Here is a 13,093-nt window from a genome sequence, read left to right as displayed (position 1 = left end):
TCAGCTCACCTCTAAGCGCCCGTCGTTGCATTGCGATTGCATGATAGCAAGCATGGGCGCTCTCTGAACATAGTTGCCGCAGCACATCGATTCTCACAACAGGCCAACGGGCGAGGTGTGAGAGTGATCAATCGTGATACTCCAGGTTGCAATTGTCAGAAACAGAAATGCCGCCCTGGCCCTACTCTTGTTTCTTGCGCTCACGCGCCCAGGGCTCGTTGACGAGCCTCACATATCACGTCCGATTGCCTGTTTTTCCCGTTCTTTCTACTCACGACCTTACCCTCGCTTCATCTCGAACGACGCGCCGAGGACAAGATGCCTGCCCCGTATATAGAATTCGTGCGCGCTGCTTCCTCTTCTTGATTCTACTGAGAGTTGACAAGGCAGCGCGCAGGCGTACCCCATCACCAAGCCGTTCAGGACCAAGTGGAGATACATCGACTGGATATTGATAGCGTTTGGTGCCACCGCGCTCGGCCTGCTCATCCTCTTCAATGTTTACTATGTCGGTGCGTGGCGGTACGAGCATACGCGGCCCAGGTCTCTGACCACCTCTGCAGGATACGACGTGGTCTCTGTCACGATGACGGACTTCAACGCCACCCAGAACATGCCGTGGTACTTGAGGTGGAAGCAGTCGGGCCAGACATGCCAAGAACACACGTTTTATCTCGGCGACAACTTCCGCACCAACATCTCCACCTTCTCCTACGAGATCTTCGGATTGTCTATCGTCCAAGGGAACTCGCATGACTCGCAATCCGGCATAGTATACGCGAACAATGTGCTGGATGGGTGCAATGTCGCGTACTTCCAGTTCGTGACGCAGGTCGCGGACCGCACGATCAACCTCGACGTGAGCCAAAGCTACATGACGCAGTAGTACCGATTTGATACCCTTCCTAGGTTGAAGTCGATTGTCCTCCACCCATGAACTTCCAGGCAAGGACGAGCTGGAGCTACACGAACCACAAGGTCATCGGAGCTCTGCAATCCAATTTCTTTGCCCCCAACAGCACGCCGCGCGCTATCGTCGAGGCGTTGAACTACTTTGGAGGTACGGGTGCTCCTTGTGTGGTCGCACACGACAATCTGACCCTTCTGTAGACGCAAACTACTTCGCGATCTGGAATAACAACTACACGTACAACGACGACAGGCTAGGGAAGTTCATCATGACCGGCCAGCCGAGGTGCGACGGTAACGACGGATGCCGCCAAGTACGGCCCAACGTTGGCGTTACTTTCTTCAACGGTATCCGCTACAGCGACATGGGCATCGTCTTCGATTCGAACGGGAACCCTGCCGACCTTGGGTGGAACATCGACCTCGTTTACGACATGGTCCAGGTCTTCATCGCCGCCATACAGCTCGACGTGGGTCACTACATGTCTAACAACGTGAGTATTCACCACGATGCTCTCCGCCTCACTCACGCAACCTCACCCAGCTCTTCGTCAACGGCACCGCCTTCAAAACCTCGCTCAACCCCTCCTATCTCAACACGGACTTCAACAATCCAGCCATGAACGCCTTCGTGGAAGCTGCAGGCGAGAACGGCGCCGCGTACGTCAATGGCACGCTGTCTGGCGACGGGACTGCCTCGCATTCTGCCATCATCCGGATCCCGTATACGTGCATCACCAGTCAGAGGAAGAAGGCGGGAACCTTCTTCTTCAGCGTCGCGTCGTCGACGTTGTCTCTGTTCTTGAGTGTGTGGGGCATTACGGTCTTAGGCCTCGGAACGTGGGCGCGGTCGTCGAGCGCAGAAGGTGGGTTCTATGTTATCACATACGGCGAAGTAGCTCACCGCTCTGTAGCGAATGCGTGCTGCATGGGACAGCCAATTCCTCTGAAGCGCAGCAAAGGTTCCAGTGACACGTCTGAAGGGCTGCTTGAAACTCGTAAGTAGCTTCGAGGCGCCGGCTTGTTTATGCCCAGCATTCATTGATTTGCAGCCTACCTCAACCGTTCTGCATCCTACACCGGCATACCGGTCTCGCCACCACATCACCAGCACCACCAACTAGAGGCATGAAGAGGGGAGAGGGGGCTTGGGTACACGTCGTCGAGATACACGGACATGGTCAATAATAAATTATATGTGTACAACATCCGTAAATTAACGTGCTATCGGACTTCTTTGGGGCCATACCTGGTAGCGAATCTACTGCTGAGCGCTGAGGCCCGAGGACGCAGATTTCTTCACGCAAGGTATCAATGTGACGATGATTCCCTTGAACATAGTGCATAAGTATATAGGTACATATTTTTTGCTCGCCGGCATATTGGACGCCTATTCCTCAGTCCAGCTTCAGACCTTCCTTGGCCGGGATAGGACGCTCGGCCTGCGGTGTGATGCGGCAGCCGTGACGGCGCTGCTTGCCGTCCTTGAAGTCCACGATGGCGGACTGGGAAGAACGGTTAGTAAAGCGTTGGTTGGAATTGCTGCTGGAAGACTTACGTGCGCGGTGACGCGGTTGTCCCAGAGTGCGACCGTGTACGGTGACCATTTGAGGCGCGCCTGGTTGTCGCCGCTCTTGTCGATATGGTCGTAGAGCAAGCGAAGGATGGCCTCTGTTTGAAATTAGAACGTGAAGGTCACCGCATGCGGACTAGAAACGTACCGCTTTCTTCGCGCTTGAGGTTGACGATGCGACGAGTGAATTGGCGGTTGACGTAGAGCGCCTCCTCGCCGGTGACGGGGTGTCTATACACGATCGCGTCCATGAGAAATTAGAAAAGATAATCAGACGTTCGACTTACCTGCGGATGAGGGGGTGAACGTGCTCGACCGGGTCACGACGTACGATCCCACCGCGGTTACCCGCACGAGAGTAGTCGGCTTGCTCGAAGCCAGAGTGGACTGCTTTCAGTCCGCGAAGGAACTCGACGAACTCCGGGGACAACCGCTTGAGTGCGGCGACCTGGCTGGTGAAGAGCGTGTCACCGCCAGAGAATGACTCCTCGAGGCCCTCGCCACGAGCATGCGGCTGCGCGATGAGGAAGAAAGTCGTCAGGCCAGGAGGCTGGAGCTCATAAGAGACGTCGCTGTGCCAGGATAGCGTGGATATGCTGCCGGGCATATTGTCAGTACTGGTAGCTCAGAGTTGAAAAATCATGACGAACCTGTCCTCACGCTCAAAGTTGAAGGTAGAGTTCTCGTCGCGGTAGACAAGATGAATCTCGGGATGACCCTCGGGGTGACCGGATGTGGGGTGGATATGCAACCGTCCGAAGTACCGTCCCCATTCCTTGTACGCCTCGGGCGAGGAGTCAATGAACTCCTGCTGGTTCCGGAAGATGACCAGACCCCGGCGAGCAACAAGTAAAGCAAGGTCGTCCCGTGCCGCATCATCGATTTGCGAGAGGCTGACACCTGATACTTCCACTCCAAGGTTGGGAGTGATCTCAGAAAGCGTAACGTTGGGAGAGCGAAGGAAGGCCGGAAGAGGTGTAGATCCCTCCGCTATAGTCCCATTGGCGATGGCCTCGCGCTCCCTCGCCAGTGCACGGTGTCCAGGGTCAACATGCTCGAAGGGCTCAAGGGGCGGGTAATGGTCTTGCGAGAAGTGAGGAAGGAGGTGACTGTAGCGGTACGGCTGGGCTGCTGGCGAAGAAGAGGTCTGCTCATTGGCAGCGGTAGAGTTGAGCTTGAGCACTGGGCTCGGCGCCGGGGCGGCTTCAGTGACAGTAGCGGTGGTGGACATTGAGGGGGATCTGGATGCGATAACGGCGCCTATGTAGTACCACAGTCTCTTATAAGCCGGGAACGGAATAGGTCTGTGCATCTTGCCAGCTCTCAATGTCGCCATCCCACATAGATTTGGCGTCAAGGTGGCAGATGACTTCGGCAGTTTCCTGGACGGTGACGCGATCTGCGAATGGAAGTCATTGTCATCTGCAAAGGGTGCTATCTGCTTGTCGTTGGCGCAATCGCGCCTTCAAATGGGCACAACGTTCGCACAGTACCTGATCACCATTTAAGAGCCAATTGCACGCGACTTGTAGCGGATCATTATGCCGACCCCGCTATCTTTGCCGCGGGTACACTGAGTTGAGTGTATAGGCTTTGCATAGGCCTGAGTGAACCCTCAGTAAGTCCTCGACGGCGTTGTGGGCGGACGAAGCAACCGCACATCCGTCAGCATATGGTGGTACGCCAAGATATATACTGTGATAAAGTGGTAACCCGACGAAGAGCGCTATGCTTGAATGAGCTCACATTGACCATGACCTTGGCTATACGCGCTCACCGTCGTCTAGACAAAGGAGGCCAAGTCTAGATTACACTGTTTGCTTGATAATATCAACCGCGTCCTCCGCACAGCCCCAGCAACTCTGCCAGCCTGCTCCCGAATGTCCATAATTGTGCACAACAGGGATCCTCCTCCCCTGCGGCCCGTACGTGATGTCCTCTCCGCGCTCCAGCCTTGTACCTCCTGTCCTCGCAGGGCGGAAACCTACGACGACTCGTAGGACGATGTCATCAAGATCAGCTGGGACGGCATCTTTCCCGAGGATACGACGATTCTCGGGTACCAGCTCAGGGTAGAGAATCAGCGCACGGCGCTTGATGTCTTCCGTTGTTTCCGGACGAGGTTCTACGAGCCTGAAGCGTGTTGTCAATACCCAAGTAGATAACGTGTATGGTGGTGTACTCGCCAATCATTCGCTTCCCGTGTACCACCGATGACAACCTGCCCACTCCGACGCGGTATTATATACGTACGCTCGCCTCCCTCGCCTCCATCCGCTGAGAGCGCTCCGACCTGCAGAGTGCGTCCCTCTGCCCGACACCAGGGGGCGTTGAGCACGACTACCTGCCCACGAAGTGGATGCACGCCAGGATCTTTCACATCTGCAAGCAAGGCAGAGCCAAGTGCAGTGCAATTGATGACGGCAGACACCTGGTCACAGATAATTGTAGCGTCGGCAAGCGATGCTAATGTCGCGCGTCGTAGAGAGCCACCAAGGCTCTCCAAACGGCGAACGAGTTTGGCAAGGTATGGACCGGTGTCCATGGTGAGCGACGTGAACGATACGGCATGCACCGCAAAGGGCGGCAGCTCATTCTTGTCGTGTATGCGGAACTGACGTGCGTGAATATCAGTGCTTTGGAAGGGGTCGCACAAAAATCGACGTACGTCTGGTAGCTGCTCGAAGAACTTGATGTGTGTCTGTCCTTCCGTCGCATAGTATTCCACTTGGCGAAGCCTCAGTATCGCACTGGCATCTCCCTCCGCAATCTCTTCTGCCATCATGACATCGAATGTGCGCTGGTCCCAGGCCTGTTGCCTGAGATCTTCATCGTCAGCGAAAGAGAGATGGTGAGCGCCGGCGGCAGACGAGGCGTAGGTAGGATGGAGTGGATCTCCAGGCAAGTCTTTTGCGATGACAGTGACTTGATAACCGGCCTCCAGTAGACGAATAGCTGTGGTCAACCCTATTATGCCGCTACCGCAAACGACAACATGAGGAGGGGAGACAGACATTCTGGAAAAGAGAGAAACAGGAAGAGAAAACCTTTGCGTGTTATCAGTAGTGAAGAGCCCGAACGAATACCGCCTCTGGCCATGGCGTACGTTCAATCAGGTCTGGTTCAGACCATGTAGGTCAAGTTCGATCTTGTAAGGCGCGGACAGTAATCTCGCAATCGGCTGGAAGGAGAAGGACACTGTATTTTGCATATTCAGGCTGTAAGTTGCGGCTCCAAGGTATAGTGGAGGATTTACGGTGTGGGAAGCCGCAAAGGCAATCGCGGGCTGGCGACCAATCAGCAGCGCTCGGAAATAGCCGAGTCACTGTACAGCTGATCTTAAGTCAGATCACGTGCCATACCGGGACAGCAAACAGTGTGCAATAGTGGCCAAAGTTTCCGATTCATCGCCGTCGCCGCCGTCCTCAAGTCCAACATGGCCGAGCAAGTACGTGCAGGAGGGCCAACGCAGATGGAGTAACTCACAACCCTTTCCCTCGCCAGATCGAAAAGGCTTTCCAGAAGCAGCCTCTGTTCCAGAACGCTAAGGCCAAGGGTGCGTGCCTATGATCACTCTGCGAACTTATCCTGACGCGTTATATCACACAGGCAACAAGAAGGTCAGCGGGAAGAACAAGCGGTGGTACAAGGATGTTGGGCTTGGCTTCAAGACGCCTACCGAGGCGATTAACGGGTCATACATTGGTGCGTCGCGTACTTTGCATTGCCGATGGACACTGATCAACGTCTGTAATAGACAAGAAGTGCCCCTTCACTGGTCTCGTCTCGATCCGTGGTCGTATCTTGACCGGCAAGGTCGTTTCCACCAAAATGACGCGGACTATCATCATCCGTCGCGACTACCTCCACTATATCCCCAAATACAGTGCGTCCCTACGTTCTCAAGATGCACTTCCCTGCTCATCGCGTAAACCCAGACCGTTACGAGAAGAGGCACAAGAACCTCGCCGCCCACTTGTCCCCGGCCTTCCGTGTCGAGGTTGGCGATGTGGTGACCGTCGGTACGTATCTTACTTCCAGCGAGATTGACGTGCTCATATAGCGTCAGGTCAATGCCGGCCACTGTCCAAGACGGTCCGTTTCAACGTCTTGCGGGTAACGAAGAACAAGGCAGCAGCCAAGGCTTTCCAGAAGTTCTAGGTTCTTCGTACTTGTACTGCTATGTCCCCATATGCCACCGCCCACCATGACATGCACATATGCTTGATCTGCATACTTTGTCCCGTCTGACTCTGATATATGGACCCACGCGAAGGGATGAATTACCGAGTGAACTCGACACTGCATGAGGAATAAACGTGAATATCTCGTCCGGCTTAGGCTTGCGTCTTAAATGCAAACACGACCAAAGCCAAGCGTGTGGAGGAGTCGCTTGCTGGCTTCTCCACTTTGACTTGCTCATACACCCTCGCCTGACTTCTCCCGTCCTGCACCTCCTGGGTTCGTCTTGCCATCCTCATCCCCGCTAACCCGGTGTCTCCGCTCGTCTTTCCAAGCTGGCGCCAACACTTCTATCCGTCTTCTCGAAGCGGTCCAAGTCAAGAGCCCAGTCGCCGCAACCGCCAGGCTCGCAGGGCTCACAAATGGGTCAGCAGCCGTCCAAGAAGTCGAAGAAGAGTGGAAAGGAGCGGGCAACCGAGGGCCACGGCGACAGTGCCTCTCCTGAATCTGACGACATCGCGAGCGAAGCCACGCCGCAGAGTTCGCTCTCGCGCGCTACAGGGACGTCCTCGCAGTCCAATGGGCATTCAGCAGTCGGTACCAACCAAGGTGGAGACCAACAGTCGCAGACAGATCGAGCAGCAGGCGGAGGGGATCTCAAAGCCGCCTCGGATACGCGCACCCCAGGATCACCGTATCCCAAAGGCATCCCAACGGACCAGCCGCCTTCACCCGCTGCTGCGACATCTACCTCCCCACAACCCTCACCTAAATCACCAGCACCCGTTGACATTCCCTCCAACGCGAATGCGAGCGCCAACACCATCCTCGCTAGCTCCGGCCCATTCAGCCCTGGGTCCACGAACAGCGGTAGTCAAGGCCCAGAGTCGCTCAAGGCGAACGGACATCTGGCGGCGAACGGGCTGAAGCAGCTCGATGTTGATGACATGATATCACGGCTGCTCGATGTTGGCTATACGGGCAAGGTGTCGAAGTCGCTGTGTCTCAAGAACAACGAGATTAGCGCGATCTGCTTCGCTGCACGCGACGTGCTGCTCGCGCAGCCTACGCTTGTGGAACTCTCACCACCAGTCAAGATCGTTGGCGACGTGCACGGACAGTATTCGGACCTCATCCGACTGTTCGAAATGTGCGGCTTTCCCCCAGCATCCAACTACTTGTTCCTGGGCGACTATGTCGACCGTGGCAAGCAGAGCCTCGAGACCATCCTCCTGCTACTATGTTACAAGATCAAGTATCCGGAGAACTTCTTCCTACTGCGGGGCAATCACGAATGCGCCAACGTCACACGAGGTGAGTCGGCAACCGACGCGTGACAACAGGCGTACTCATAACGTATCAGTCTACGGCTTCTACGACGAATGCAAAAGGCGCTGTAATATCAAGACGTGGAAGACCTTCATCGACGTTTTCAACGCGTTGCCAATAGCCGCCATCGTCGCGTCCAAGATATTCTGTGTACATGGCGGTCTCTCACCTTCGTTGCATTCCATGGACGACATCAAGCGCATTCAGCGCCCTACGGACGTGCCGGACTTCGGGCTCTTGAACGATCTGCTGTGGTCCGACCCTTCCGACACTGCGTTGGACTGGGAAGACAACGAGCGCGGGGTCAGCTACTGCTTCGGCAAGGCGATCATCAATGAGTTCCTGGTCAGACACGATATGGACCTCATTTGTCGCGCGCATATGGTGGTTGAGGACGGGTACGAGTTCTGGAATGACAGGACATTGGTGACGGTGTTCAGTGCACCGAACTATTGCGGAGGTACGTCGTCAAGTATAGGACCCTTCATCTGCTCACGATAACCATAGAGTTCGATAACTATGGGGCGTGCATGAGGTAAGCAGTTGCATATCCGTAGCTTGTTACTCCGCTCATCTGTCTTGCTAGCGTGTCCGAGGACTTGCTGTGCGCTTTCGAACTGCTCAAGCCGCTGGACGGGGCTGCGCTTCGCAAGGAGATGACGAAGGCGAAGAGGAAAAGGTAGGTGGCGTGTACAAAATAGCCGATTCATCACTGACGCATGTCATTACAGCGTCATGGCCACTGCGACATAGTGACTATGGACGAAGTGCCTCCTTCGGGGTGCTCTGTATGATGGAGGCAATGCCTCTCGCGGATGGACGCATACGATACCGGCGCTGTGCTTCGTCATACATATCATCGTGCTCTGCTGCGTAGTACGACGATACTGGTCCGACTCACGCCTTTCCTTTCTTATCTTCTTGTGGATAGCCTCATACGCTAAGTGGTCTTTTAAACGGTTTTTTAGTCGCCGCGCCTCCCTCACATACCTTGCGCCTCTCATTACATCTTTACGCACGCTGTTTAACTGTAGTATATTGTCTGGCGTCCACCTCGATCTGGTCAACTGCCTCCCTCTCGCTATCTATATTGGCGCCCATTGATATTGTCGACAGTGTTTGTGCTCTAGTCATGACAGGCGTATGCGGCTCTTTACAAACAATCTGAACTCAATGCGCACGCGCTTTTAACCCTCTTGATTGCTTGACTGTGGGCGAAGACGGACGATTGGAACGTTCAAGGGACGCAGAGGACATGGTAGCCATTAAATTAATCGTGAACATGAGAAGTCGTGCTTGGTGCATATGACTTCTGGTATACGTCGTATGCGAGCATCCCGAAGGCGGCAACGATGATTGTTGACCCGCAGATGCTCCAGAAAGTCAACGCTTCCAGACCTGCTCCCCAGAGAGCATCCGAAATAACGACCAGTACTATGGTCAGCAAGCTTCCGACGCTTGCGATGACGGGACCCCATACTCCAAGCAAAATCTGTCAGGCTCACACATGAGCTGTCTGACCCTTCACATGGAGTATATATGAGAAACTCACCATGAAGCCGGAGTTGAACACGACGCCACTCAAAGCGATACCAGCAATCCCGAAAGCAACGCGCGAGTTGGGAGGTAGCTTGAAGGGCTCCATGTCTAGGTAGTCGAGGATTGGGAATGCGATCCATAGGACAGTGCCTGTTGCGAGACCAACGAGGGATGTCAAGAAGGTTGGGTGCAAACCGAAGGGCGGAGGATGCACGATATCGTCATCGGGCACAGGTATAATTCTGCTCGTCTCGGACCGTGTGTCAGGGTCCTCTTCGGAGAGGCGCTCGTAGTCTTCGTCCTCCTGCAGTTCCGGGTCATTGGGAAGAGCGGCATAGCGCTTGTACATGACCTGATATAGCCCCTGTACTAAGGCGGCCAGCAGCGTTAGGACGTCACCAACGAGGGCACGCGATGGACGCGGCGAGCGCGCTGTTACTCCGCTGCCGTCCTCCGTCTTCATGCCGCCATAGACGACTACCATAACGCCTGCTGTCGCAAGGACGACGCCGACGAGTCTGCGAGATTCCCAGCGTAGTCCATAGAGCTTAACGGTGAGGATGTAGGCGAAGAAAGGGTTCGTGTTCCAGATAGCTGAAATGAAAGGCTTCGACTTGAGAACTCCGTAGCGTTCAGAAGACGTGTCACTCACCGGTCACGTCGCTGAGTCTATGTAGAACCGTCACCAAGCTGAAGTGAAGAATACAGCGATATATACTCACGGAGCTAGAGATACTGCAGCGAACCATAGGAGTCCAGGGAGGGTCATCCCCAGAGTCAAGGTTAACACAAGCGTGATGAACTTGCGGTACGGGAACGAAGTGCCAGTATAGGGTTGTACCCCTTTAGGTGCTAGATGGTCGGTGATCGCCAACTTGAGACCGCTGAGCAGGCCGCTCAGGGTGTACTTTGTTGTCGTCCGGAGGTAGAGTACATGTAAGGGGAAGCTGATGGCGAATGACGAATGGACGACATAGCTGACGCGAAGGTGAGTTCCTGAGCACTTCTCAATAGAGTTGAGGGCTCACAAGATGAAGAAGGGCTGCCTAAACTCCAGCGTCGTTTGCACATACTGCGGGGAAGTCAGGAGAAGCCATCTTGTATGGGTAGAAGACACTGACTTGCGCGAGCTCGCTCTCAACGACGAAGGCAGCGAGAACGATGGCGAAGAGGATAACCGCGGTGACGCCTCCAAGATGGGGCAGGGAGGGCGGCCGATGAGGCATGAGTGTCCGGGAAGTAATTGGACACGAATTAGCCCCACCAGCGGGCTCAGCCCCGCGACGGACGGTGGATCCGCCACAGGCTCGGATGTCGGGCCGCTGAGAGCCGGCGTCCACCGATCACGCGTTGAAGCCGAGGCTGCTTCATTCCAACCTTCGCAGTCTCTGCTGTTGCACTTCGTCGCGGGCTCATACTCGCCATGCTGCGCTCACTTATGACGGCCGCCAGGCCAATGCTGTCTCAGCTGCGCTTCATGAAGCTGGCACCGTCTTCGGTCCCGGCACACCGCGCGACAGCAGTTCTAACCCGCACACCCGACCTCACTCGCGGCATGAAAGTGCGCTCTTCAGTCAAGCCCATGTGCGACGGCTGCAACGTCGTGAGGCGGAAGGGCAGAGTCTATGTAATTTGCAAGAAGAACCCGCGGCACAAGCAGGTGCGTCACTCGCCATCCCCCTCCGTTTTTGTCTTCTCATAATTCATTCACAGAGGCAAGGTTGAACGGCTCTTCAGAGATGCAGCTTCCCAGCTGTATGTCCTCTTGGAGATGGCGGGATGGTGGCATATGAGTCGAACACGGGCAGGACATGGGGCTCGCATTCACGGCTACCGCACCCACATCTGGAATTCATACATGACACCCTTTTCCTCCTGTACGCCTCGCGGCACGTCGAATCCCAACCACCCTTCAAGCTCATCGTGGGTCGCCTGCCTCCACGCACTGTCTGCTGTGAAGTCGGGAAAGAACGCGTCGCACGCATCGAATGCCGGGTCCAGAACGCGCGTTATGATAATGCGATCGACGAAGGGTTCGGTCTCCGACGGTGTGAGTGCCAAGGATTCCTTGTATAGGGTCGCTCCGCCTATGACATACGTGCGGTGGGCTTGTCCTGAGGCCGCTGTATCGATGGCTGCACTCAGGCTTGGGAAGACATCGGCTCCAGCCCTGTCGGTCTGCGTGAGACGCCAATAAATCACTTGAATTGTGTGGACGCACTGTTTGAACTCTGCCCGACGGCTGAGTACAACGTTCAGTCGGTCGCGCAAGGGTCTGAACTTCGCCGGAATGCTCTCCCAGGTTTTCCTGCCCATGATGACTCGATTCTGCTTGCCTTCTGGCGCATTGGAGGTTACTTTAGCGAAGTACGACATCTCCTTGGGCAATCGCCAGGGTAGGCTGCCATTCTGGCCGATGCCGTTTGCCTTCGTGGCGGCGACTATGAGAGTTAAACGAGACATGGTCGTGCGGCTCCAGAACGGATTCCGCTTTGGCACTCGGAACGACATACGGTTGGCGAACGATTTCCTTTGTTTGATACAGACAGGCAGAGCAAGCACGACTATGAGAACAATAGAGCAAACGATAGATCGACATGATATACAGCCCGCATGAGGCGATCAGCCCCAGCGCTTCCACTCCGAGCCCTGAGGCGGCTTCACTTCCACCTTGCCCTTTCCGACCTCCTCCCAATTCGTGCTGAGCGTCGTACCCCCGGACTCCTGGTAGCTCTTGAGCATAGCGCGCTGGGTATCCGGATCGGCGTCTTTGAAGATCTTCTGGAAGAACGAGTTCAAGGTGGCATCGCCGCCGACGTTAGGATCCTCCTCCGTCGACTTCTCCTTCTCCGCAGCGAGCGCCTCCGCACTGAGCTTCTCCCAGTTCTTGCGCTCCTTCTTACGTGCGACTTCGGCGGTAGGCTGGGGTGCGGAAGGGAAAGCGGCAAGGGCTGCGCGATGGCGATCAGTAAGTCATTCGTGCAGCAAGCGCCGAGGACGCACGATCAGGACTGTCGCCAGTGAGGGCTCCCCACCGGCCGATGGCGACCTTGTGAAGCCGAATCTCGACCTTAACCTTCCCGACGGTGTAGCTGCTTTGCGCAGGATCTATCTGGCCCTTTAAGGGTTGCAGCTCCAGCACCTTGTCGCCGTGCTTGTACGTGAGCTACGAGGATTGTGCAGTTGAGCATGGGCCGAGTGCGTAAGGCATGAATGCGCACCTTTCGTGGCTCAAACTCCACAGAAACCTCATCCGGGTTGGCGCCCTTGTCAAAGACGGAGAGTGTCAACCTCTCGTCGGACTCGTAGAACTCGTGTCTGCAATGCTGATGAGTGATCGATGAGGACTTGGACGACGGTGGCGACGCGCCTCGGCGTGGTCATGATGAAGAGATACTGGATGTGTTGTGTAAGAAAGAGAGAGTGGTTGATGCTTTGTGGCGAAGCGACGCGCTATTGTACTCTTTCGGATCAAGCTCTAGCACTTTCCATATTTCTAGCGCGATCACGTGACTCACCGCTACGCGTACGCCGGTCGAACCACGAACAAGGGTCGTCTGA

The 13,093-nt window shown here is 55.4% G+C and overlaps 9 protein-coding genes across 9 annotated transcripts; 4 read left to right on the top strand and 5 right to left on the bottom strand.

The window, feature by feature from the left end:
* Positions 1-16: 16 nt before the first annotated feature.
* On the top strand, positions 17-2,163 carry SCHCODRAFT_02566225 (uncharacterized protein). The gene is made up of 7 exons (XM_050343804.1): positions 17-342; positions 398-512; positions 564-859; positions 910-1,060; positions 1,111-1,403; positions 1,454-1,907; positions 1,962-2,163. The coding sequence occupies exons 1-7, from the start codon at positions 319-321 to the stop codon at positions 2,039-2,041; spliced, it is 1,413 nt and encodes a 470-aa protein (XP_050202285.1). The 5' UTR covers positions 17-318; the 3' UTR covers positions 2,042-2,163.
* Positions 2,164-2,306: 143 nt separating this feature from the next.
* Positions 2,307-3,713, bottom strand: SCHCODRAFT_02490518 (TauD-domain-containing protein; the record flags this gene model as incomplete). Its single annotated transcript, XM_003038587.2, has 5 exons — positions 2,307-2,414; positions 2,468-2,580; positions 2,631-2,713; positions 2,770-3,078; positions 3,133-3,713. The coding sequence occupies 5 exons, from the start codon at positions 3,711-3,713 to the stop codon at positions 2,307-2,309; spliced, it is 1,194 nt and encodes a 397-aa protein (XP_003038633.2).
* A 458-nt stretch (positions 3,714-4,171) lies between these two features.
* Positions 4,172-5,628, bottom strand: SCHCODRAFT_02611538 (nucleotide-binding domain-containing protein). Its single transcript, XM_050344478.1, has 3 exons — positions 5,151-5,628; positions 4,669-5,096; positions 4,172-4,615 (listed from the first exon to the last, which is right to left on the bottom strand). The coding sequence occupies exons 1-3, from the start codon at positions 5,496-5,498 to the stop codon at positions 4,291-4,293; spliced, it is 1,101 nt and encodes a 366-aa protein (XP_050202284.1). The 5' UTR covers positions 5,499-5,628; the 3' UTR covers positions 4,172-4,290.
* A 257-nt stretch (positions 5,629-5,885) lies between these two features.
* On the top strand, positions 5,886-6,819 carry SCHCODRAFT_02611530 (40S ribosomal protein S11). The gene is made up of 6 exons (XM_003037253.2): positions 5,886-5,930; positions 5,987-6,038; positions 6,092-6,187; positions 6,240-6,368; positions 6,421-6,504; positions 6,552-6,819. Exons 1-6 carry the CDS (start codon positions 5,919-5,921, stop codon positions 6,641-6,643), a joined length of 465 nt encoding a protein of 154 aa, XP_003037299.1. The 5' UTR covers positions 5,886-5,918; the 3' UTR covers positions 6,644-6,819.
* A 61-nt stretch (positions 6,820-6,880) lies between these two features.
* On the top strand, positions 6,881-9,189 carry SCHCODRAFT_02611527 (phosphoprotein phosphatase PPZ). Its single transcript, XM_003037254.2, has 5 exons — positions 6,881-7,978; positions 8,028-8,453; positions 8,501-8,528; positions 8,580-8,672; positions 8,725-9,189. The coding sequence occupies exons 1-5, from the start codon at positions 7,087-7,089 to the stop codon at positions 8,744-8,746; spliced, it is 1,461 nt and encodes a 486-aa protein (XP_003037300.1). The 5' UTR covers positions 6,881-7,086; the 3' UTR covers positions 8,747-9,189.
* Positions 9,190-9,217: 28 nt separating this feature from the next.
* SCHCODRAFT_02744507 (uncharacterized protein) lies at positions 9,218-10,826 on the bottom strand. Its single transcript, XM_003038589.2, has 6 exons — positions 10,654-10,826; positions 10,561-10,604; positions 10,255-10,509; positions 10,185-10,201; positions 9,546-10,126; positions 9,218-9,485 (listed from the first exon to the last, which is right to left on the bottom strand). The coding sequence occupies exons 1-6, from the start codon at positions 10,756-10,758 to the stop codon at positions 9,264-9,266; spliced, it is 1,224 nt and encodes a 407-aa protein (XP_003038635.1). The 5' UTR covers positions 10,759-10,826; the 3' UTR covers positions 9,218-9,263.
* Positions 10,827-11,009: 183 nt separating this feature from the next.
* On the top strand, positions 11,010-11,234 carry SCHCODRAFT_02489554 (putative mitochondrial 54S ribosomal protein RTC6; the record flags this gene model as incomplete). Its single annotated transcript, XM_003037255.1, has 1 exon — positions 11,010-11,234. The coding sequence occupies one exon, from the start codon at positions 11,010-11,012 to the stop codon at positions 11,232-11,234; it is 225 nt and encodes a 74-aa protein (XP_003037301.1).
* Positions 11,235-11,362: 128 nt separating this feature from the next.
* On the bottom strand, positions 11,363-11,995 carry SCHCODRAFT_02684470 (uncharacterized protein; the record flags this gene model as incomplete). Its single annotated transcript, XM_003038590.1, has 1 exon — positions 11,363-11,995. The coding sequence occupies one exon, from the start codon at positions 11,993-11,995 to the stop codon at positions 11,363-11,365; it is 633 nt and encodes a 210-aa protein (XP_003038636.1).
* Positions 11,996-12,034: 39 nt separating this feature from the next.
* On the bottom strand, positions 12,035-12,982 carry SCHCODRAFT_02611516 (SGS-domain-containing protein). The gene is made up of 4 exons (XM_003038591.2): positions 12,903-12,982; positions 12,754-12,850; positions 12,536-12,698; positions 12,035-12,483 (listed from the first exon to the last, which is right to left on the bottom strand). The coding sequence occupies exons 1-4, from the start codon at positions 12,914-12,916 to the stop codon at positions 12,155-12,157; spliced, it is 603 nt and encodes a 200-aa protein (XP_003038637.2). The 5' UTR covers positions 12,917-12,982; the 3' UTR covers positions 12,035-12,154.
* Between the last annotated feature and the right edge of the window lie 111 nt (positions 12,983-13,093).

The sequence above is a fragment of the Schizophyllum commune genome (genome assembly GCF_000143185.2).
Source record: "Schizophyllum commune H4-8 unplaced genomic scaffold SCHCOscaffold_2, whole genome shotgun sequence".
Classification (NCBI taxonomy): domain Eukaryota; kingdom Fungi; phylum Basidiomycota; class Agaricomycetes; order Agaricales; family Schizophyllaceae; genus Schizophyllum; species Schizophyllum commune.
This window is presented reverse-complemented; position numbering and strand designations above follow the sequence as displayed.

What these genes read in the sequence shown, in the direction of transcription:
- SCHCODRAFT_02566225 (XM_050343804.1), top strand. Translation starts at nt 319, where the DNA reads ATGCCTGCCCCGTATATAGAATTC. An exon ending in ACCGCACGATCAACCTCGAC is followed by an intron (nt 860 to 909) that starts GTGAGCCAAAGC and finishes TACCCTTCCTAG; the next exon opens with GTTGAAGTCGATTGTCCTCC. An exon ending in TGAAGGGCTGCTTGAAACTC is followed by an intron (nt 1,908 to 1,961) that starts GTAAGTAGCTTC and finishes ATTGATTTGCAG; the next exon opens with CCTACCTCAACCGTTCTGCA.
- SCHCODRAFT_02611538 (XM_050344478.1), bottom strand. Translation starts at nt 5,498, where the DNA reads ATGTCTGTCTCCCCTCCTCATGTTGTCGTTTGCGGTAGCGGCATAATA. An exon ending in TCTTCGAGCAGCTACCAGAC is followed by an intron (nt 5,097 to 5,150) that starts GTACGTCGATTT and finishes CACGCACGTCAG; the next exon opens with TTCCGCATACACGACAAGAA. An exon ending in ACACGGGAAGCGAATGATTG is followed by an intron (nt 4,616 to 4,668) that starts GCGAGTACACCA and finishes AACACGCTTCAG; the next exon opens with GCTCGTAGAACCTCGTCCGG.
- SCHCODRAFT_02611530 (XM_003037253.2), top strand. An exon ending in CCAGAACGCTAAGGCCAAGG is followed by an intron (nt 6,039 to 6,091) that starts GTGCGTGCCTAT and finishes TATATCACACAG; the next exon opens with GCAACAAGAAGGTCAGCGGG. An exon ending in CCACTATATCCCCAAATACA is followed by an intron (nt 6,369 to 6,420) that starts GTGCGTCCCTAC and finishes GCGTAAACCCAG; the next exon opens with ACCGTTACGAGAAGAGGCAC.
- SCHCODRAFT_02611527 (XM_003037254.2), top strand. Translation starts at nt 7,087, where the DNA reads ATGGGTCAGCAGCCGTCCAAGAAGTCGAAGAAGAGTGGAAAGGAGCGG. An exon ending in AACTATGGGGCGTGCATGAG is followed by an intron (nt 8,529 to 8,579) that starts GTAAGCAGTTGC and finishes CTGTCTTGCTAG; the next exon opens with CGTGTCCGAGGACTTGCTGT. An exon ending in ACGAAGGCGAAGAGGAAAAG is followed by an intron (nt 8,673 to 8,724) that starts GTAGGTGGCGTG and finishes ATGTCATTACAG; the next exon opens with CGTCATGGCCACTGCGACAT.
- SCHCODRAFT_02744507 (XM_003038589.2), bottom strand. Translation starts at nt 10,758, where the DNA reads ATGCCTCATCGGCCGCCCTCCCTGCCCCATCTTGGAGGCGTCACCGCG. An exon ending in TTGAGAGCGAGCTCGCGCAA is followed by an intron (nt 10,605 to 10,653) that starts GTCAGTGTCTTC and finishes ACTTCCCCGCAG; the next exon opens with TATGTGCAAACGACGCTGGA. An exon ending in AGGCAGCCCTTCTTCATCTT is followed by an intron (nt 10,510 to 10,560) that starts GTGAGCCCTCAA and finishes CCTTCGCGTCAG; the next exon opens with CTATGTCGTCCATTCGTCAT.
- SCHCODRAFT_02611516 (XM_003038591.2), bottom strand. An exon ending in TGGAGTTTGAGCCACGAAAG is followed by an intron (nt 12,699 to 12,753) that starts GTGCGCATTCAT and finishes CAATCCTCGTAG; the next exon opens with CTCACGTACAAGCACGGCGA. An exon ending in CACTGGCGACAGTCCTGATC is followed by an intron (nt 12,484 to 12,535) that starts GTGCGTCCTCGG and finishes GCCATCGCGCAG; the next exon opens with CCCTTGCCGCTTTCCCTTCC.